Source organism: Rhamphochromis longiceps, linkage group LG23 (assembly GCF_057381845.1).
Source record: "Rhamphochromis longiceps isolate RC_006_pf linkage group LG23, R_longiceps_female_GT1.1, whole genome shotgun sequence".
NCBI lineage: Eukaryota > Metazoa > Chordata > Actinopteri > Cichliformes > Cichlidae > Rhamphochromis > Rhamphochromis longiceps.
This window is the reverse complement of record NC_140578.1, coordinates 27,228,816-27,251,166: the sequence shown is the minus strand read 5'-3', so window position 1 is coordinate 27,251,166 and position 22,351 is coordinate 27,228,816. Positions and strand designations below refer to the sequence as shown.

The 22,351-nt window shown below is 45.2% G+C and overlaps 1 protein-coding gene across 3 annotated transcripts in view; it reads right to left on the bottom strand.

Annotated features, from left to right (window-relative positions):
• Window positions 1–22,351, bottom strand: part of mbd5 (methyl-CpG binding domain protein 5) — a 59,734-nt gene that overhangs the window by 22,008 nt on the left and 15,375 nt on the right. For all 3 annotated transcript variants that reach the window (XM_085397263.1, XM_085397264.1, XM_085397266.1), the window contains exons 2-4: window positions 21,441–22,066; window positions 14,580–14,682; window positions 8,757–8,928 (exon numbers count right to left, since the gene is read on the bottom strand). In XM_085397263.1, coding sequence (XP_085253389.1) covers window positions 8,757–8,928; window positions 14,580–14,682; window positions 21,441–21,553 — 388 coding nt within the window. In that variant the 5' untranslated portion in view covers window positions 21,554–22,066. The remainder of the gene's footprint in view (window positions 1–8,756; window positions 8,929–14,579; window positions 14,683–21,440; window positions 22,067–22,351) is intronic.

Below are 22,351 nucleotides of genomic sequence, written 5' to 3'. Positions count from 1 at the left end.
ATATAGTGATACAAGATGGATAATGCTCCTCCCTTAGTTATGCTGCAATCCGGTTGTTCAGTCTGACGTCACTAGCCGTGTCTGGGTCTAAACTCCGCTGCAGGTCCATACGATCACTATGGCATTACTGAGAGTTGAAAAACTGTCTAAAGTCTTTCATCTTTAATAAAATGATCAGCGTTCTGCTCTACCAGGTGTAACAATTGAGTTTAACATCCAGGCATCCATGAAAACGGAATTTATGACATTTAACGGAGTTAGAAGTTAACAGGAAGTTAGCTCGCTAGCATGTCCTGACTGCGGGGTTTTGGAAACAAATTAAAACGTACAGCTCTGCTATCACTTCCAACATAAATGAAGACAGAAAACTAAACAGCAGTGACGTTTGTAGGGTTACTGAAGTTGGGCTAGCTGGTATATAATGATGTGCTACGTGACCGCTAGCGACACAGCTATGTTAGCATAATATAAACAAGCTAACTTTTTTTCCACTCGATAAAAGTTAACGTGAGTGTTCTCGGTGGTCAGGAACAAATGTAATCGCATGGCAGGATGCTGTAAAAGGACCAAACTTCAGCCAGGAGAACAACTGAGATAATCCATCCACAATACGAGGTTAGTCATTCATATACTGCTGCATGGGCTGGGCTGTAGTTACATCCTAAGGTTTTAAAAACTGAGCTTAAATAAATGATTAGCGGTAATAAAAGCCGAGGGAGCTCAACAGTGATCACTGACTGTTTTAGGAGCTTTTTGAGATCAAATAGAAGAAAATACATAACATTAAACATGTTAACAACACAAAAGCCATATTAAACGCAGACTACTTTAGACCCGGAAGTAAGATTCGTCGCGTCATCACTGAACAACCGGATAGACGTAGGCTGCCGGGGGATTCCCATGATGCATTGAGTTTTTCCTTTCCAGTCACCTTTCTCACTCACTATGTATTAACAGACCTCTCTGCATTGAATCATACTTGTTATTAACCTCTCTCTTCCACAGCATGTCTTGTATCCTGTCTTCCTTCTCTCACCCCAAACGGTCGCAGCAGATGACCGCCCCTCCCTGAGCCTGGTTCTGCCGGAGGTTTCTTCCTGTTAAAAGGGAGTTTTTCCTTCCCACTGTCGCCAAAGTGCTTGCTCATAGGGGGTCATATGATTGTTGGGTTTTTCTCTGTATCTATGAAGCGCCTTGAGGCGATTTTTGTTGTGATTTGGCGCTATATAAATAAAATTGAATTGAATTGAATTGAATTAATGCACTTTTTAAAACTTCTGGAACCAGCTCCTTCATCTATTCGAGAGCGGAGCTGCTGGCACTAAGAACAAAGGGACAGATCGGCATGCGACACAACATCCCGGCTGAGATAAAGAGGAGCTACAGAGGCTGCAAAGCTGGAGCGAGGAGAGCGGATCACCGGAGGCGATTCAAACCATCAATCCCGACAGTGATAATGGGCAACGTGAACTCGTTACAGAGTGTAGCTTACCGTGAGTGTAGCTTGTTTATCTTCACGGAGACGTGGCTAACCGAGCTAACGCCACAGGCTAACGTAGACCTATGCGGTTTCACATCCGTGAGAGCCGATAGGGACACGCAGGCCAGCGGAAAAAGCAGAGGTGGGGGACTCATTGTCTACGTTAACAACAGATACTGTAACCCTGGACACGTCTCCGTTAAAGTTTCGGTATGCCGCCCGGACCTGAAGCTGCTAGCTGTTAGCTTGCGGCCATATTATCTACCTCAGGAGTTCAGTCATGTGATCTGTGTGTGTGTTTACATCCCTCCGAGGGCCGACGCAGCAGCTGCCTGTGAGAAAATACACACAGTCAAAGCAAGACTTCAGACACAAAACCCAGAGGCTTTCATTATTATATCTGGAGACTTTAATCATGCCACACTGGACTCTACTCTGGCTGCTTTTCACCAGTTTGTGAATTGTCCCACAAGGAGCAACAGGACAATTGACCTACTGTATGCTAATGTGAGCAATGCATACAGAGCCACCCCCCTTCCCCCACTAGGGAAGTCAGACCACAACCTGGTTTACCTACAGCCACAATACACACACCTCGTCCAAAGGCAGCCTGTCACAACGCGCTCCATCCGGAGATGGACCCCAGAAAAGGAGGATGCTCTGAGAGACCGCTATGACACCACAGACTGGGATGTGCTTCTGAGCCCACATGGTGAGGACATAGAGGGGGCGAAACACTGTCTTACAGACTACCTCAACTTTTGTGTGGACACAGTCGCCCCTGCTAAGACGGCATGGTGTTATCCTAATAATACTTCCGTGGGTAACACAGGAAGTCAAAGCTGTCCTCAACATGAAGAAGAAGGCTTTCAGGAGCAAAGTGAAGGTGGAGATGAAAGCAGCACAGCAGGAGGTGAAACGCTGCCTGAGGGAAGCAAAGGACACCTACAGGAGGAAGGTGGAGCAGAAGTTGGAGAGGAACAATATGAGGGAGGTCTGGAATGGTGAAAACCATCACAGGCCACAACACCAAGAAAAGCACAGTGTGTGTCTGTGGAGAAGGCAAACGAACTCAACAACTTCTTCAACAGATTTGACCAACCCACAACCCCCCCACCCTCACCCTCACCTTTACTACAGAGTCCTCTCCCCACTCTCCTACCTCCCTCGCTTTCCCCCCTTCCTGACACTATGACACCCCCCTCCTCCAATCCCTCTCTCAGCAGCAAGACATCTCCCCCCCCCCCCCCCCCCCCTCCTCCCAAACATCTCCCAGTGTCACAGTGGATCAGGTCAGGAGACAACTGAGGAAGCTTCGCCCCAGAAAGGCAGCAGGCCCAGACAAGGTGTGTCCTAGGATGCTAAAGGTATGTGCTGCTGAACTTGGGGAGCCGCTACAACGAGTCTTCAATCTCAGTCTGCGACTGGGGAGAGTGCCCGCCCTATGGAAGACATCCTGCATCGTCCCGGTCCCCAAAAGGAACCGGCCCAATGAGCTGAATGACTTCCGACCGGTGGCACTGACGTCACATCTTATGGAGACTCTAGAGTGGCTCTTCCTCAACCTCCTCCGACCACAGGTACAACATGCCCAGGACCCACTACAGTTTGAATACAAGGCAGATGTCGGAGTGGAGGATGCCATCCTGTACCTCCTGCATAGAGCCCACTCACACCTGCATGGGGGAAAAGGCACGGTCAGGATCCTGTTTCTTGACTTTTCCAGTGCCTTTAATACCATCCGGCCCTGTATGCTTCAGGAAAAACTGAACAGGATGGAGGTGGACCCCTGCCTGGTGGCTTGGATCTCCGACTACCTCACCGACAGACCACAGTACGTCAGGCTGAAGGACATCACGTCTGACACAGTGGTCAGCAGCACAGGAGCACCACAGGGAACTGTGCTGTCCCCTCTTCTCTTCACCCTGTACACCTCTGACTTCTGCTACAACTCTGAATTATGCCACATTCAGAAGTTTGCAGACGACACAGCCATCATGGGGTGTATCTGGGATGATCAGGAAGAGGAGTACAGAAGTCTGGTGAGGAACTTTGTCGCATGGAGTCACACAAACCACCTGCAACTCAACACCTCAAAGACTAAGGAACTGGTTGTGGACTTCGGGAGGTCCAGAGAAGGTCCACTGCCAGTTCAGATAGAGGGGGAGGAGGTGGAGGTGGTCAACAAGTATAAGTACCTCGGGCTGTGGGTGGACAATAAACTGGACTGGTCATGCAACACAGAGCACCTGTATAAAAAAGCCCAAAGCCGACTGTACTTCCTCAGGAGGCTGAGGTCTTTTAACATCTGCAGGAAGCTCCTGAGGATGTTTTACCAGTCAGTGGTTGCTGGAGTACTTATCTATGCTGTGGTGTGCTGGGGGAGCAGCACAGCAAAGAAGGACTCATGCAGGCTGGAGAAACTGGTCAGGAAGGCTAGCTCTGTGGTCGGCATGAAGCTGGACACTCTGGTGACAGTGGCAGAGAAAAGGACACTAAAAAAACTGCTGGAAAATAAGGAAAAATGCTGGGCATCCTCTGCACACGGCCATTAACAACCAGAAGAGTCTGTTCAGTGACAGGTTGCTTCTCCCAAAGACAAGAACTAACAGACTTAAAAACTCCTTTGTCCCACACGCCATCAGACTGTTTAACTCCTCTCTGGAGGGGAGAGGGAGGGGAAACAAGAGGACAAAGGAGGGGGGAACAACTAAGCTGTAGTGCCTCTTCACCTCACTGTGCAATACTTTTGTTAATAGTCAACGGTGCAATAGACTCCATACTTGAAATGTGCAATTCACTTGTATTTTTATTTTTATTCCTATTTATTCTATTTATCCCCTTCGTATATTTTATTTATATATGTCTTTGTATTTATATATGTGTGTGTGTGTGTGTGTGTGTGTGTGTGTGTGTGTGTGTGTGTGTGTATATATATATATATACATATATATATATATATATATATATATACATATATATATACATATATATACATATATATACAAAAAAAAACACCCAGCACGCCCCTGCGGGCGGTTTATCCTTCAAGCTCGGGTCCTCTACCAGAGGCCTGGGAGCTTGAGGGTCCTGCGCAGTATCTTAGCTGTTCCCAGGACTGCGCTCTTCTGGACAGAGATCTCCGATGTTGTTCCTGGGATCTGCTGGAGCCACTCGCCTAGCTTGGGAGTCACCGCACCTAGTGCTCCGATTACCACGGGGACCACTGTTACCTTCACCCTCCACATCCTCTCGAGCTCTTCTCTGAGCCCTTGGTATTTCTCCAGCTTCTCGTGTTCCTTCTTCCTGATATTGCTGTCATTCGGAACCGCTACATCGATCACTACGGCCGTCTTCTTCTGTTTGTCTACCACCACTATGTCCGGTTGGTTAGCCACCACCATTTTGTCCGTCTGTATCTGGAAGTCCCACAGGATCTTAGCTCGGTCATTCTCCACCACCCTTGGGGGCATCTCCCATTTTGACCTCGGGACTTCCAGGTTATACTCGGCACAGATGTTCCTGTACACTATGCCGGCCACTTGGTTATGGCGTTCCATGTATGCCTTGCCTGCTAGCATCTTGCACCCTGCTGTTATGTGCTGGATTGTCTCTGGGGCATCTTTACACAACCTGCACCTGGGGTCTTGCCTGGTGTGATAGACCCCAGCCTCTATGGATCTTGTGCTCAGAGCTTGTTCTTGTGCTGCCATGATTAGTGCCTCTGTGCTGTCTTTCAGTCCAGCTTTGTCCAGCCACTGGTAGGATTTCTGGATATCAGCCACCTCCTCTATCTGCCGGTGGTACATACCGTGCAGGGGCCTGTCCTTCCATGATGGTTCCTCGTCTCCCTCCTCTTTCTTGGGTTTCTGCTGCCTGAGGTATTCACTGAGCACTCGGTCAGTTGGGGCCATCTTCCCAATGTATTCTTGGATGTTCGTTGTCTCATCCTGGACTGTGGTGCTGACACTCACCAGTCCCCGGCCCCCTTCCTTCCGCTTAGCGTACAGCCTCAGGGTGCTGGACTTGGGGTGAAACCCTCCATGCATGGTAAGGAGCTTTCTTGTCTTTATGTCAGTGGCTTCTATCTCCTCCTTTGGCCAGCCTATTACCCCAGCAGGGTACCTGATCACGGGCAGGGCGTACGTGTTGATGGCCCGGATCTTGTTCTTACCATTCAGCTGACTCCTCAGGACTTGCCTGACCCTCTGCAGGTACTTGGTGGTTGCAGCTTTTCTAGCGGCCTCTTCATGGTTCCCATTCGCCTGTGGGATCCCCAAGTACTTGTAACTGTCCTCTATGTCTGCAATGTTGCCTTCTGGTAGTTCAATCCCCTCAGTTCTGACTACCTTCCCTCTCTTTGTTACCATCCGACTACACTTCTCCAGTCCGAACGACATTCCAATGTCATTGCTGTATAGCCTGGTAGTGTGGATCAGTGAATCGATGTCTCGTTCACTCTTGGCATACAGCTTGATGTCATCCATGTACAGGAGGTGGCTGACAACTGCTCCGTTCCGTAGTCGGTATCCGTAGCCAGTCTTGTTAATGATCTCACTGAGGGGGTTCAGGCCTATGCAGAACAGCAGTGGGGACAGAGCATCTCCTTGGTAGATCCCGCACTTGATGGTGACTTGTGCTATGGGCTTGGAGTTGGCCTCTAGTGTTGTACGCCACATCCCCATTGAGTTCCTGATGAAGGCTCTTAGGGTCCCATTGATCTTGTACAATTCTAGGCATTCCAGTATCCAGCTGTGGGGCATTGAGTCATAGGCCTTCTTGTAATCAATCCAGGCAGTGCACAGGTTGGTCAGTCTGGTCTTGCAGTCTCGGCTGATTGTTCTGTCTACCAGTAGCTGGTGTTTTGCGCCTCTGGTATTCTTGCCAATTCCTTTCTGTGTCCCGCTCATGTATTGACCCATGTGGCTGTTCATCTTAGCCGATATGATGCCTGACAGGAGCTTCCATGTAGTACTGAGGCAGGTTATTGGTCGGTAGTTGGAGGGGACCGGTCCCTTCTTGGGGTCCTTGGGGATCAGGACCGTCCGGCCTTCAGTTAGCCATTCCGGGTGTCTCTCGTTAACTAGCAGCTGGTTCATTTGTGCTGCCAGACGCTCGTGGAGTGCAGTCAGCTTCTTCAGCCAGTAGGCGTGAACCATGTCGGGCCCTGGTGCTGTCCAACTCTTCATACTGGAGACCCTTTCTTGGATATCTGCCACTGTGATGGTTACTGGACCCTGTTCAGGGAGGTCGCTGTGGTCAGCCCTCAGATCCTCTAGCCACTGATCATTGCCGTTATGGGTTGCATCCTTCTCCCATATGCTCTTCCAGTATTGCTCCGTCTCCAGCCTTGGTGGTGCTGTTCTCTTATTGTTCCCTTGCCACTGAGAGTACACCTTTGCTGGTTCTGTGGAGAACAGCTGGTTTATTCTCCTGCCTTCTATCTCTCTGGTGTACCTCCTCAAGCGGCTGGCCAAGGCTGTGAGTCTTTGCTTGGCAGTTTCCAAGGCCTCAGGTATGGACAGCTTGCTGTATTTCTTAGGCACCTTATTTGTCGCACCTTTCTGCAACTCCGTTAGTTGGCTAACCTCCCTCCGTGCTACTTTGATCTTGCCCTCTAGCCTCCTTCTCCATGGAGGGTACTGCCCTTTGTCGCTGTTCAACTTGTAGCCAAGCATCTCACTGATCACTGTTGCCGTATTGTAGATCAGTTTGTTAGTGTCGGTAATCGTGGTTGTAGGTATTGTCCGTAGTGCTGCATTAACATCATCTAGCAGACCTTCTGAGGGAACTTCACGTAATCTTGGTAACCGGCTACGGGGGATCCAGGTTTCAAGCTTGGCCATGATCCTATTTTTCAGGTCAGTTCCTCTCGCACTCAACTCTCCTATCGCACTTGGGGCTATGTACCCAATCTCGGGTGGGGGTGATGATATCTCCCCCCTGACCTGGCGTCCTGACTCCTCCTTGCCGTAGCATTTGTGTTGTACCTCGTCAATCTCTAGCTGTGAGAGCAGTCCCTTTTTTCGAATGTTGGAACACTGAGCTACTAGTTGTTTCGCCGTCATTGTGGATGTTGGGTATCGAAGAATCCATAGGTCCCTCATCCTATTCATGTAGCCCCTTCCGCCGGGGTTACTTGCATAGTAGCATTCCAACAACGCCCTGTTTTCGTCTCTTGCCCACCGATGCCTTCTTGTTCCAGTAGCCCACTTTTCGTCAGGGTGCCCTGGTTCCTCAACACCTGACGCGGACCTTGTTGATCCGGGCGACGTCCGAGCCGGCATGCCTTCATATTTATCTGTCTCGCTCATGTCTGCGGTAGGCTTGCTTAGCATAGGGGGTCTAGCCTTAGGACCCTTACTGGATACAGACGCCCCAGGCAGGAATCGAACTTGCGATCCTCTGTTCCAAAGGCGTGTAGTCTAACCACTACGCTATCCAGCTGCTCTATATATATGTATATATATATATATATATATATATATATATATATATATATATATATATAAATTATTCTGTAACTGTAACTTCTGTCGGTGCTGTGCTTTTGGAAACCGAATTTCCCAGAGGAACCCACCCGAGGGATTAATAAAGTTTTATCTTATCTTATCTCTTAATTCCTAACTCAACGTGATTATGAAACACTTGTGCATTCACTTCAAATGAACCAGATTATTGTGGTGCTCGCTATGCTGGACTCCCTAATAATACAAACTGAGAATAATCTAAAAAGCTCTTAAACACACACCTTTTTAATCTTACATATAACTGACTTTCAGTAGTACAACTGTAAAGGTGGATTGACCATTAGCAGACACAAAACAGATAGGTGATTTCTTGATTATTTTCATATTACTCTATATCTATTACTTCCAAGTTTGTGTCAATAAATTTCTCTCTGCATCTCCCTCTCTCTTCTTTTTCTCTGTTTTATACATCTTAAAGTATGATTTATATATGAATAGACGGTAATTTTAAGTATTTATGATTGTCTTTATTTTCGAGTTCAAATAAAAGTGAGTGGATTTGACAGAATATCACAGAGGCAACGTGAAAGGCCTGAAAACCTCCAAATATTTCATTTGCTTATTGTGTATAAGTTCAGCTAGAATTTTGAACTTCTACAATGGATAAATTACTTACCAAACTCACTGATATTTTCCAAAACTAGGACGTAAATTACATCAACACTGTCCTCTTTCATTTGGATTTATTGGAGCTAACTTCCAAGTGTCCTGACAAATGGTTTCAGAGCTGTAACGTATACTCGTACCTCCTCCTGAACTGGTCAGTGCCAGAGGCGGGTGCGTCTCCATGCTCTTGTGCAGTGTGGCCACAGCCAGCAGCTTCCTCTTGTGAATGCAGAGTTTGGTGACATCTTCGTCTGCTTTCACATCCTCCGCTGTCCTCTGTTTGACAGCTGCCCCGGGGTCGAAGTTGAACACCTGAGGAGATAAATAAAAGTGGATAGAAGTCACTGAACTGACTTGGTCATTGTTTTGCTTGTTTACTCACAATCATCAAAGGAGCTTGCAAAGAAAAGCGTCTGGACTTCTTTAAGTTGCTTGAAGATGTTTCACCTCTCATCTGAGAAGCTTCTTCAGTTCTAAGTAGTTTAAGTTTACTCACAATCTTTTTGCTTAATTAATTTACGTTTTGCACCATGTTTCTGTGCTCTCATGCAATGGCCTTTATTGTTAGCCATTTTATTGGTTTTATTCCCCATTTTCTGTCATATATACATATACAGTGGGGCAAAAAAGTATTTAGTCAGCCACCGATTGTGCAAGTTCCCCCACTTAAAATGATGACAGAGGTCAGTAATTTGCACCAGAGGTACACTTCAACTGTGAGAGACAGAATGTGAAAAAAAATTCCATGAATTCACATGGTAGGATTTGTAAAGAATTTATTCGTAAATCAGGGTGGAAAATAAGTATTTGGTCACCTCAAACAAGGAAAATCTCTGGCTCTCACAGACCTGTAACGTCTTCTGTAAGAAGCTTTTCTGTCCCCCACTCGTTACCTGTATGAATGGCACCTGTTTGAACTCATCATCTGTATAAAAGACACCTGTCCACAGCCTCAAACAGTCAGACTCCAAACTCCGCCATGGCCAAGACCAAAGAGCTTTCGAAGGACACCAGGAAAAGTATTGTAGACCTGCACCAGACTGGGAAGAGTGAATCTACAATAGGCAAGCAGCTTGGTGTGAAAAAATCAACTGTGGGAGCAATCATCAGAAAATGGAAGACATACAAGACCACTGATAATCTCCCTCGATCTGGGGCTCCACGCAAGATCTCATCCCGTGGGGTCAAAATGATCATGAGAACGGTGAGCAAAGATCCCAGAACCACACGGGGGGACCTGGTGAATGACCTGCAGAGAGCTGGGACCAAAGTAACAAAGGTCACCATCAGTAACACACTACAACGGCAGGGAATCAAATCCCGCAGTGCCAGACGTGTTCCGCTGCTGAAGCCAGTGCACGTCCAGGCCCGTCTGAAGTTTGCCAGAGAGCACATGGATGATACAGCAGAGGATTGGGAGAATGTCATGTGGTCAGATGAAACCAAAGTAGAACTTTTTGGTATAAAGTCAACTCGTCGTGTTTGGAGGAAGAAGAATACTGAGTTGCATCCCAAGAACACCATACCTACTGTGAAGCATGGGGGTGGAAACATCATGCTATGGGGCTGTTTTTCTGCCAAGGGGACAGGACGACTGATCCGTGTTAAGGACAGAATGAATGGGGCCATGTATCGTGAGATTTTGAGCCAAAACCTCCTTCCATCAGTGAGAACTTTGAAGATGAAACGAGGCTGGGTCTTCCAACATGACAATGATCCAAAACACACCGCCCGGGCAACAAAGGAGTGGCTCCGTAAGAAGCATTTGAAAGTCCTGGAGTGGCCTAGCCAGTCTCCAGACCTCAACCCCATAGAAAATCTGTGGCGGGAGTTGAAAGTCCGTGTTGCTCGGCGACAGCCCCAAAACATCACTGCTCTCGAGAAGATCTGCATGGAGGAATGGGCCAAAATACCAGCTACTGTGTGTGCAAACCTGGTAAAGACCTATAGTAAACGTTTGACCTCTGTTATTGCCAACAAAGGTTATGTTACAAAGTATTGAGTTGTGTTTTTGTTATTGACCAAATACTTATTTTCCACCCTGATTTACGAATAAATTCTTTACAAATCCTACCATGTGGATTCATGGATTTTTTTTTTCACATTCTGTCTCTCACAGTTGAAGTGTACCTCTGGTGCAAATTACTGACCTCTGTCATCATTTTAGGTGGGGGAACTTGCACAATCGGTGGCTGACTAAATACTTTTTTGCCCCACTGTATATCATATACACTGTTAATCAAATTCACCATACCCAGGATGCCTTTTTCATATCTGTCTTTATTTATCAACACATTATCAATCGGGTCAAGCGGTCACACAAAGGTTGAGCACCTCCCCAATGAGAAAAAAAGTGAAGTGCACTGGCAGCACAACAACTGGTTTTACAAAGGAAGATAAAACTGATATAAAACGACATAAAGCAGACTGAAACCAGCACAGCTGCTGCAGACAGCTCAGCAGACTGCGAGTGAGAGTGAAGCGCATTAAAAGCACCGTGTGAATGTGAGAGAGCTTTAAGTGCTTTGGTCAGTACGACTAAAAAGGTGCTGCTGTAATACTAAAGTTTAGCCTATTTGTATCCAGGAAAAAAAAAAAACCTGACAGCAGAGATCAACTGGGACCTCTATCATTAAGGTTCCAGTCACATCAGAGCAAGCAGTCTTCTCATGACTAGTAAAAGAGCTAACTTGTCATCCAGGAGTTGAGCATGCAACCTCTGGGCAACACTTTCAATCTCAAGATCACTATACAAGCAACCTGTCTTCAAACAATCACAGTCCAACTCAGATTGACTGCAATCACCCTCAGATTGGTGAAGGTTTGCAAACAACTGCCAAATAATTTATAAACACAGTCCGATTGCCAACATATGCCTGAGTTTCACTTCTGCAGGGAGTCTTTGCAGAGCCAGGTTTTCTTTTTTTTTTTGTTTGCTTTTTAACTTCTTCATAAAATTCTAATGTCCATTTCAGTAGTTTCAGCAATCTCCCAGTAGGAACTCCATATTTACATTGATTATTATTCTTTAAACTGAGGTGATGATTGTTTGTCTCATTGATAAATAAAAAACTGTAGCTGGAAATGCACAGGAGGAGCTAACGGTGCAGAACAGGTTGCTCACAATAGTTGTTGGCTGCTTCAATCCAACACATTTCTTGGGAGGTGCAACTCAGGTTACAGCATAGGATTTTCAGTTATGTTGTAAGTTAGGACGTACATTTCCGGCAGAAGTCTAAATACTATAATCAATCTGAGTCAGTCTGTAAAAACGAGTGCAGACTGACAACTACTTCCTGCAACGCAACTCTTTGCAGTAGGGGACTAAATGTAACTGGTTGTATTCCGATTGTATCACTATATAAAAGAAAGGGTGTAGAACACCTATGGCTGCTATAATTTTATTAATACTGCAGGTCTGCAATCACTGTTTTCCTCAGTCTGATTGTAGCACGAAACAGAGTTGTTTTCATTACACTAAAGGTTAATATTTCGAAACTTCTTTTTTTTTTAATGTGAACGACAAACACTGGTGTTTGAGGCTATTCGCAACGCTAATAAAAGGTCAACAACTGCCCTTGTTTGCCCAGAGGGATCTTTTAGGAATGATGACACCATTTTCCAGAGAAATTACTGGTGAGTGCAAGCTGATTTCATACCCGTTAATGTCAAATCTTAAACAAAGCTTGCTAAGGAGCAGCTTAATTCTCCAGCATAGGTTACTATAGTTATGAGAAGTAAACCTTCATCTTCCTAACACTGAAATTTCCTCACTGCGCCCAAATCCTGCTTCAGAGTGCAGGCCTCAGGTAAAGCCAGCATGCCACAACAATGCCCAGTCATCCGAGAGTGGCTGGGGAAGGATCTTCAAGGAATCGTCCAAGAAATTCCTGTGAATATCAAATAGTATTTTTCCTTGACATACCTGTGCAAAATCAGTACGCATGAAAAACCCTGCTTAAACAGTCCTCTTAGATCAGTGCACACAGAAACATAGATATCCACCCATCCATCCAGTCACCCGTGGGCTTCTAGAGCAACTGCAATTCTTTCAAGAGAAAACTGGGATCTCCTGTGATCATGGATTCACAGATAACAGTAAGCTTATTATCACGCTTTGCAACTAATCAGAGCTCCCCACAAAAAAAGGAAAAGAAAAAAAAGAAAGAAAAGAAAGCATGCTGTGGGCCCAGAATAAGGATGGTGAGGATCAGTTTTGAGGCCAGGAAGCTGCTTCCCCGAGCCACGTGACCACCCCTGAATATTATGTAAATCACATCCAGGTCTGGCAGCACACTATATTTTCCTCACGCTCATCATCTCTTGGGGCTGTCTTAACAGCACAGGCAGTGATGTACATAGACTAAATCGCAGATAAACATGGAGGCAGCGGCTCTCCCAAGCACCTCATGATATGAGATATGTGATATCCCACATCTTAAGACGGTTAAGATGTAAAAGTGAACTAATGTTTAAGACCAGAAAATGAGTCTTAAAAAATATTTGCATCTTCATTTTCAGATACTAAGAAGACAGCAGGGAGGGGGCACTCATAAGGGAAGACGTGCAGCTACAAAATCATTCTGATAATGGCGTGGAGTGTTGGGGACAAATTTAGCATCAGGAAGGATAATCGGTCAGATTACCCCGTGTAATGTGACGCCTCACATAACCCCAACATTTGTAGTTTGGTCCTACAGAGATCAGTGGGTCAGCTTGGGTTCATTTCATACATCCTAAGTATGAAATAGGAGAGGATTATGCTACAGGAGAGCTTTTCCTGTATACTCTTTTATAATTTCACTCCTGCAATTCACTCTAAGCCACACTGATTTGAGTCTCTGCACACTTTGAAGAATAAAACTTCAGAACCACCATTCAAAGCTGTCAGAGCAGACAATAGAGGCAGTGGTCCTGAAAGGAAACTAGAAGACTCTAAAGTAGAAACTTTGTGACCATACATAACAAAGTAGTTTTTGGAGTTTCTCATCCCGTAGACTCCCAACTCTTCCATTTTGAGCCCAGTATAGGGGACCACCAAAACAACCGCCTAATTGGCATTATCGGTAAGGAAAACTGGAAAGACTGGATGCTAATGGTTTAGCAGCAAGTGAACTTTCAAAATAAGAGTGTGGGGAGTGTCCACTCTAGGGAGTGGCCTAAAAACTGGTTGCCAACCACCTCACTTATTGCCAATGGCTGCACAAACACCGACACCGTGGTCCAGTGACGAAGTGAAGATGCTTACTTTCGGTTTAGCAGCAGGCACACCATCACCTTTATACCTACCACATCCTACATTTTTGTGTTGTTTTTGTTGCATATACAAATGACATGACAGGTCTTTTGGCAGTGTTGCTTTAACAGCCCAAAGCACTGAATTGTAATGGAAAACGACTGAAACCGAGTAGAATCGAGTGGAGAAGGTACTAGTGGAAAAGAGGCATATGTAGCAGTGCTATATATGCCTCCTGCTTTCCTGTCCATTCTGTGTTTATACTGCACTGTAAAATAACGGCCCAAAAAAATGCCAAAGATGAGATTTAACTTGTGATTTTGTTTAATAGGATAAAACTGACAGTTTGTATAAATAAATGTAATTTTTGCTTATACAGTTTGTGTTTTTCCTTTCTGCATAACAATAACTGAAAACTGTGATGGTGTTACATTAAATCTCTACTGTAAATAAAGGAAACAGCAGTTATCACTGTACACTCAAGTTGCCTGATGATTAGAGCTCTGAAAGGAGCCTGTACAAACAAACACCACACACCAGTTTAAATTTAGGGGTCCTTGTTTAGCCGTAATTTGTGGACAACAGAATTTTAATTTCCGTCGCAGATTGGCTCCTCCATCTTAATCTCTAAATAGCGAATCATCTGGAGCTCAGATTGGAGCAGCTGTAAAAATCTCACTGTGTTTTAATCAGAGCCAAAAGAAAACAAATAAATAAATAAATATACCTTTTGGAGGATGAGTGGGCACTCCAGGCCGCATTTGCAGGTTCCATCTGTCAGCAGGTAGGTCCTCACCTGCTCCAAGCTGGACAGCACCGAGCCACTGGGACTGCACACAGAGAACAACAACAAGGTGAGGCTGAAGCTGGCAATGATCCACAGCAAAAATGCTCCTTCTGGGAAGCTTGCTGAAACACCCGTTTGAAATAAGATTCAACATTTTTAGACTGGAGATCCTGAACACTGATCTTTAGTGTTAACGTGGAAGAAGAAAAGAAACACGATGGACACAAACTTTTTTTTCCCCTTCTCTGAGGCAGGTTAGCAGCTCCTTCAGACTGTTTTTGGATAGTAGTTAGCATGAAATCAACCGCGGAGGAATAATCTCCATCTACATGTATTAAAACACCTGACCTGAACAATATATATGCACTTTACATGAAGACAGAAAATAATTAGATTAGATTAGATTAGATAGAACTTTATTAATCCCTCGGGTGGGTTCCTCTGGGAAATTCGATTTCCAAAAAAGCACAGCACCGACAGAAGTTACAGAATAATATATATATATATATATATATATATATACACATACATACATACATACATACATACATACATATATATATATATATATATATATATATATATATACACACACACACACACACACACACACACACACACACACATATATATATAAATACAGAGACAATATAAATAAAATATATGAAGGGGATAAATAGAATAAATAGGAATAAAAAATAAAAATACAAGTGAATTGCACATTTCAAGTATTGAGGTCTATTGCACTGTTGACTATTTACAAAAGTATTGCACAAGGTATTGCACAGTGAGGTGAAGAGGCACTACAGCTTAGTTGTTCCCCCCTCCTTTGTCCTCCTGTTTCCCCTCCCTCTCCCCTCCAGAGAGGAGTTAAACAGTCTGATGGCGTGTGGGACAAAGGAGTTTTTAAGTCTGTTAGTTCTTGTCTTTGGGAGAAGCAACCTGTCACTGAACAGACTCTTCTGGTTGTTAATGGCCGTGTGCAGAGGATGCCCGGCATTGTCCATAATGTCCATCAGTTTCTTTAATGTCCTTTTCTCTGCCACTGTCACCAGAGTGTCCAGCTTCATGCCGACCACAGAGCTAGCCCTCCTGATCAGTTTCTCCAGCCTGGATGAGTCCTTCTTTGCTGTGCTGCTCCCCCAGCACACCACAGCATAGAAAAGTACTCCAGCAACCACTGACTGGTAAAGCATCCTCAGGAGCTTCCTGCAGATGTTAAAAGACCTCAGCCTCCTGAGGAAGTACAGTCGGCTTTGGGCTTTTTTATACAGGTGCTCTGTGTTGCATGACCAGTCCAGTTTATTGTCCACCCACAGCCCGAGGTACTTGTACTTGTTGACCACCTCCACCTCCTCCCCCTCTATCTGAACTGGCAGTGGACCTTCTCTGGACCTCCCGAAGTCCACAACCAGTTCCTTAGTCTTTGAGGTGTTGAGTTGCAGGTGGTTTGTGTGACTCCATGCGACAAAGTTCCTCACCAGACTTCTGTACTCCTCTTCCTGATCATCCCAGATACACCCCATGATGGCTGTGTCGTCTGCAAACTTCTGAATGTGGCATAATTCAGAGTTGTAGCAGAAGTCAGAGGTGTACAGGGTGAAGAGAAGAGGGGACAGCACAGTTCCCTGTGGTGCTCCTGTGCTGCTGACCACTGTGTCAGACGTGATGTCCTTCAGCCTGACGTACTGTGGTCTGTCGGTGAGGTAGTCGGAGATCCAAGCCACCAGGCAGGGGTCCACCTCCATCCTGTTCAGTTTTTCCTGAAGCATACAGGGCCGGATGGTATTAAAGGCACTGGAAAAGTCAAGAAACAGGATCCTGACCGTGCCTTTTCCCCCATGCAGGTGTGAGTGGGCTCTGTGTAGGAGGTACAGGATGGCATCCTCCACTCCGACACCCGCCTTGTATGCAAACTGTAGTGGGTCCTGGGCATGTTGTACCTGTGGTCAGAGGAGGTTGAGGAAGAGCCGCTCTAGAGTCTTTATAAGATGTGACGTCAGTGCCACCGGTCGGAAGTCATTCAGCTCATTGGGCCGGTTCTTTTTGGGGACCAGGACGATGCAGGATGTCTTCCATAGGGCGGGCACTCTCCCCAGTCGCAGACTGAGGTTGAAGACTGGTTGTAGCGGCTCCCCAAGTTCAGCAGCACACGCCTTTAGCACCCTAGGACACACCTTGTCTGGGCCTGCTGCCTTTCTGGGGCGAAGCTTCCTCAGTTGTCTCCTGACCTGATCCACTGTGACACTGGGAGATGTTTGGGAGGAGGGGAGGGGGGGAGATGTCTTGCTGCTGAGAGAGGGATTGGAGGAGGGGGGTGTCATGGTGTCAGGAAGGGGGGGAAGCGAGGGAGGTAGGAGAGTGGGGATTGGACTCTGTAGTAAAGGTGAGGGTGAGGGTGGGGGGGTTGTGGGCTGGTCAAACCTGTTGAAGAAGTTGTTGAGTTCGTTTGCCTTCTCCACAGTCCCCCCCACTGTGCTTTTCTTGGTGTTGTGGCCTGTGATGGTTTTCACACCATTCCAGACCTCCCTCATATTGTTCCTCTCCAACTTCTGCTCCACCTTCCTCCTGTAGGTGTCCTTTGCTTCCCTCAGGCAGCGTTTCACCTCCCGCTGTGCTGCTTTCATCTCCTCCTTCACTTTGCTCCTGAAAGCCTTCTTCTTCATGTTGAGGACAGCTTTGACTTCCTGTGTTACCCACGGTTTGTTATTAGGATAACACCGTACTGTCTTAGCAGGGGCGACCGTGTCCACACAAAAGTTGAGGTAGTCTGTAAGACAGTGTGTCGCCCCCTCTATGTCCTCACCATGTGGGCTCAGGAGCACATCCCAGTCATTATTGTCATTTACTTTCTCTTCATTTGTCTTTCCTCAAGGAAAATTGTGAAAATGTGGTTGTCTTAATAATGTGCTTCCCCTTTTTTGCTACATTTAGGCATAGTCAGGACAACATGAGCATCATAATGGTAAAGGAAAGGTGATTTAAGTGACTTAATGTGGCAAGGTTATTGGTCTGGGTATTTCAGAAACCATCACTAGAGTTTAGAGAAGATGACCTAAAAAAGAGAAATTATCCAGTGAGCGGCATTTCTCTGGGAGAAAATATCTTGTTGATGTCAGAGGTCAGAGGAGAAAGGCCAGACTGTTTCAAGCTCACAGGAAGGTAGCAGTAACTCAAACAACTACTCATTACAACCCAGATGTGCAGAAGAGCATCTCTGAATATGGATCAAATTCTCCAGTGCCTTGTTTAATCTATGACATGAAGCATTATGGCAGTTCTGGAGGCACACATTATGCAAAGTGTATCTAATACTTCAGTACGCTTCTGTGAGCCATTTTGTGTACAGAAGCTACGCAATCAAGGACTTTTATTGTGAAAGGATGGAACACATGCACAGGACAAATTCGGTTTCTGGGTGATAATTGTTTTTAATCTAGGCCTAATATGCCTTTGTATCTTTACACTGGTTAAAGAAAGGAGAAACTTAGACATATAGGTTATTATGCAATGTTCTTACTAGTCGCAGCAGCTTGAGATAAAATTAGCCTGCATGTGGCCCATGTAATAATAAAAGGAGTCTGACACCCCTGGATGAAACATTAGAACGAGCTTTAACCAAAGACAGATATAAAAGGGGGTCTCTATGCACTCGAAGGCTGGCACAAAGAAACTACCTCTAAAGAAGAACAGTATGTACCGCTGGTAGTTCCTATCAAACATATACAGTGGCTGGTTGACAAACCAGCCAAAGACTGAATCATCAATCACTGTGGCTGTGAAAAAGAATGAAAAAAAAAAATCAACTGTGAGGATCATCCCTGAAGCAAAAGCATGCTTTCAAATGTAAAAGAACATCAGCAAATACAAGTGTGCTGTGACAGTATCAGGCCACGGTCACAGACAGGATTCTTTCCAACACCCAAAATAAACCTGACACCAGCCAACTGCTTCGGTTCATTGTGGTTGGTGAGCGCACGTGCCGGGAAGGACACCAAGTCACAGCCTACAAGGATTCGACTCATCGGAGGAGACCGACGAGTAGCAGTCGCTTTGTTAGTCATTTCACTGTCTGCAGCTTACCTGTGTCCGTGGGCTGATCAGTGGAGAAATTTGTGTGTCTAGTTCATGCCAAATGGAAACTAAATCAGGTGACTGTGACTGGACACAGGAAGCATCATCATCAAAGAGTTGCCATGCTTCTGCTCATCGATCAGTTAGAGAAACTCTACCCTGTGTGCACAGTAAACAAGCCTGCTGGGTGCTTTTTGAATTCAAATGACTGGGACCAAAACCTGACGCTTACCTTTGATACATGACATCAATCACCTCCGTTGTTCGTGAACACACTTTTAGTCATGATATAGACTAGGGCTGCATGATTTGCATGAAATGAGAATCACGATTTTTTGGCTTAGAATTGAGATCACGATTCTCTCACGATTTTCTTTTCCAGTATAAATATTTATTGCACTTATTAACTGCACATCAACTTCGTAACAGTTGAGACTGAACATAAAAACAATAAATAAACATAAAAACAACAAATGTCTCACGTTTTGTTGTTGCTGCAAAATGTTGTACTGCTTGAAATTCTGTCTCCACCATTGCTCGACGCTGCGTGTATAGAGCAGGTAGTGCAACAATAGAAAAAAATAGTTGCGGGACGGCACTGTGTAGCGTTTGTCTAGGGTGTTGATCATTTTCCTAAATCCCTCGTTCTGCACAGTGTTGATGGGAGCCATATCTTTGGTCAGGTGATAAGTGATAGCCTCCGTAATTTCTTTGTGCCTGCGGGAGTTCGACGGGTATAGGGAAGCGCTGTATAAGGTTCCCGTTGTTGATGTTTGGGTGGTTGACCGGGACAGATTTTCTCCTGTCACTTTCTCATCATCCCTGACGTGCTCTCCGTTGTTTTTTCCCTGCTAATTTTAGCATCACACGGCACAGCTTCTGTATCACGTGGTATAAGGCTCCGCCCTTGTCATTTGTTGAGCAGGAAGAGTGAGCGCTTGTTTTCATGCAGATTACGTCCCGGACCAAAATGCGGTACAATCGCCGTCTTTTTTTTTCTTCTTTTTTTTAAAAATCATTGTCATTTGGAAATGAGATCGCACATAAGTATGAATCGAGATCGCGATTTTCTAACGATTAATCGTGCAGCCCTAATATAGACTAGTGGTAATAATGAGCTGATAGATGTGGCGACAATTTTCATTTCTTCTTGACTCTTATAGGAACAAAATCATGCAATTTAAGATTGATTTAAAAAGACTGATACTCGATTGGTGGACGCCAGGGGTTAGACTTTCAGCCATTTAGCCCCACACATACACTCATTAAGAACATGACTGTCATGGTAATTTGGGGCAAAACAAGTTTGGATTTTTTTAATAATCCACACAGGCTCAAACATATACATACAGGCTCAAAATCTTTTAATAAGTGGTGCTGAAGGTTCTATGATGTCTCAACTTGGCTTTTTCTTTTTAGTGATCACAATTGACTAAAACTGGTAATTTCTTTGCAGCACGGAAAGGATTTGTTTAACAGCCCTTATTGGACTTACAAATGCTCAGAACAGTGGGGGAAGTCTATTGTAGCGGTCCCCAACCCCTGGGCCTCATCCGTGAGTCATTTGGTACCGTGCCGCGAGAGATGAGGCTCGGGTGTGAAATTTATGGTTTTCAGGGTTTTTATCGGTTTTGTATCGTCATTTTTTATTGTTTTTATCATTAACTTTGTTTCCCTGAGTCTTTTTCCATGTTTTATGAATAAATCTTCTTTTTTTGGTAATGGTACTGGCTTTATTTTGTTGTATTTATGCGCGACACCTTGAACGTCCGTGAAAATGTCGTCAGACATAAACCGGGCCGTGGTGCAAAAAAGGTTGCGGACCGCTGGTCTAAGGAACTCACTGAAGATCTAAGAAGGAGAATTGTAGATTTACACAAGTTAGGAAGGTCTAAATAACTGCAGACTCGAAGATCATCAGTTCAAACAATTGTAAGTACAAGTTATTCAGATGTGGAAAAAGACCCAAACTGTCACACAGGAAATTGGCTAGGATCTTCAGAAACAGCACAGAAACTACCAAGGTTCAAGCCTGACATGAACTGGAAACCTCTGGAACACCAGAGAGGGTGCCAATTAAGAAAGAAACCCCTGCTCCAATATAGACCTCTTTTTTTAACGTTTATTATGTGGCAAGACAACGATTGAACTTATATCGTTGCCTTGAGTTATAGTTGGAGTAAAGATGAGGCTTTCAAACCCAAGAACACTGCACCAACTGTCAAGCATGGTGGTGGTAGCATCATTCTCTGGGCCTGTTTTGCTGACAGTGGTAAAGGTGCACTGCACAAAGTGGATAAAAATCAAAAGTGGATGGATGAAACTTGGATTTCAGATGTAACTAAGTTTCTGAAATGGCCTTCCCAAATCCCCTATATATGCAAGTATATAGACAGTATAACAGAGCCTGTATTTATATATACTTTTGACCGTGTGTGGATTAGAGAAAATACAAAATAAATTGAAACTTGGGCACCCAGTACTTGTTTTATCAAGTCATTAAAGATGTATGCTATACAATCATTCCAGAACAAAGAACAGCTTAAAGAAATCATTAAAAGCCAGAAATTATCATGACATTCATGCCCATAATTAGTTTAAACATTTTATTAAACAGCTTTCAGTCTAAATGTACTGAGCATGTGCAGTGGTTCACAGATATATTTCTCTTAATCTGTAGCCATGTTTGCTTTGAAATCTCTGATGGTTTTGATCTCATTTTCTTACCTTATGTACACGACCCCTCCACCATGCTCTGTCTTGCGCTGCCAGCCAATGGGGACCTGGACAGGGACGGCCTGCCTCTCATCTCCTGCCTCGCAGTCCTTTCCGCCATTCATTGCTCCGCTGGTTTTACGCTCGACACCTCAGAGGTATATATATCAGACATCAACCAGTGTCTTCGCAATGCGCGTCATGTTTGTCTTCCAAAGCCGTGGCCGAGGTGGCGATAGGAGGGAGGGTTCAGGATGATGAATATTCACTTCAGAGTGGGAGTGTGCTCTCAGGTGGAGCTGATGGGGGATGGGGGTGCAGGGTGGGTAGGGTGAGGCGAGCTCACGGCAGACCCTACCCTTTGAGCTGCTTCATGGCCACGGTGCTGAACGGCGGGTGGACTTCCATTACTGCAGCTCGTCATTCGGAGCCATCCGACTCAGGAGGGGAGAAGGAGGAGGGGTGGGGGGTTGGGGTGAGGAATCGGCTGTGCGTTGAGGGGAGAGTCGCTTTACTTTTAATTTTTCACCATTTGTCTCTCACCGCCCAGAACAGGCTCCCCTCAGGCGGACATGTTGCGGACCATGTTCAACATATTGGTTCCCAAATGCAGTTGGGTAGTGGTATTCCCATGGTTCCTTTGAGGGCAGAGGAGAAAAGACAGAGGTGTAAGAACAAGAAACAAAGAATTACACATCAAAAATATTTAACAGGCGTACAGCCCTAATAGAAAATGATTTCTTAGTTAACAAAAGCACATCAAGAGCGCAACTCCCCCGAAGGGCAAGGGCTTCAGCTGCAGGGCGTTGCATTGAAAAGATAAAGTCCGTTGTACAGCCCTCCCCATGCCCGTTCATGAAACATTATACTTGATATGGTTTCCTTCTTTAATTTTTTTAAATTTTTTTGTATCCAGGTTTAAG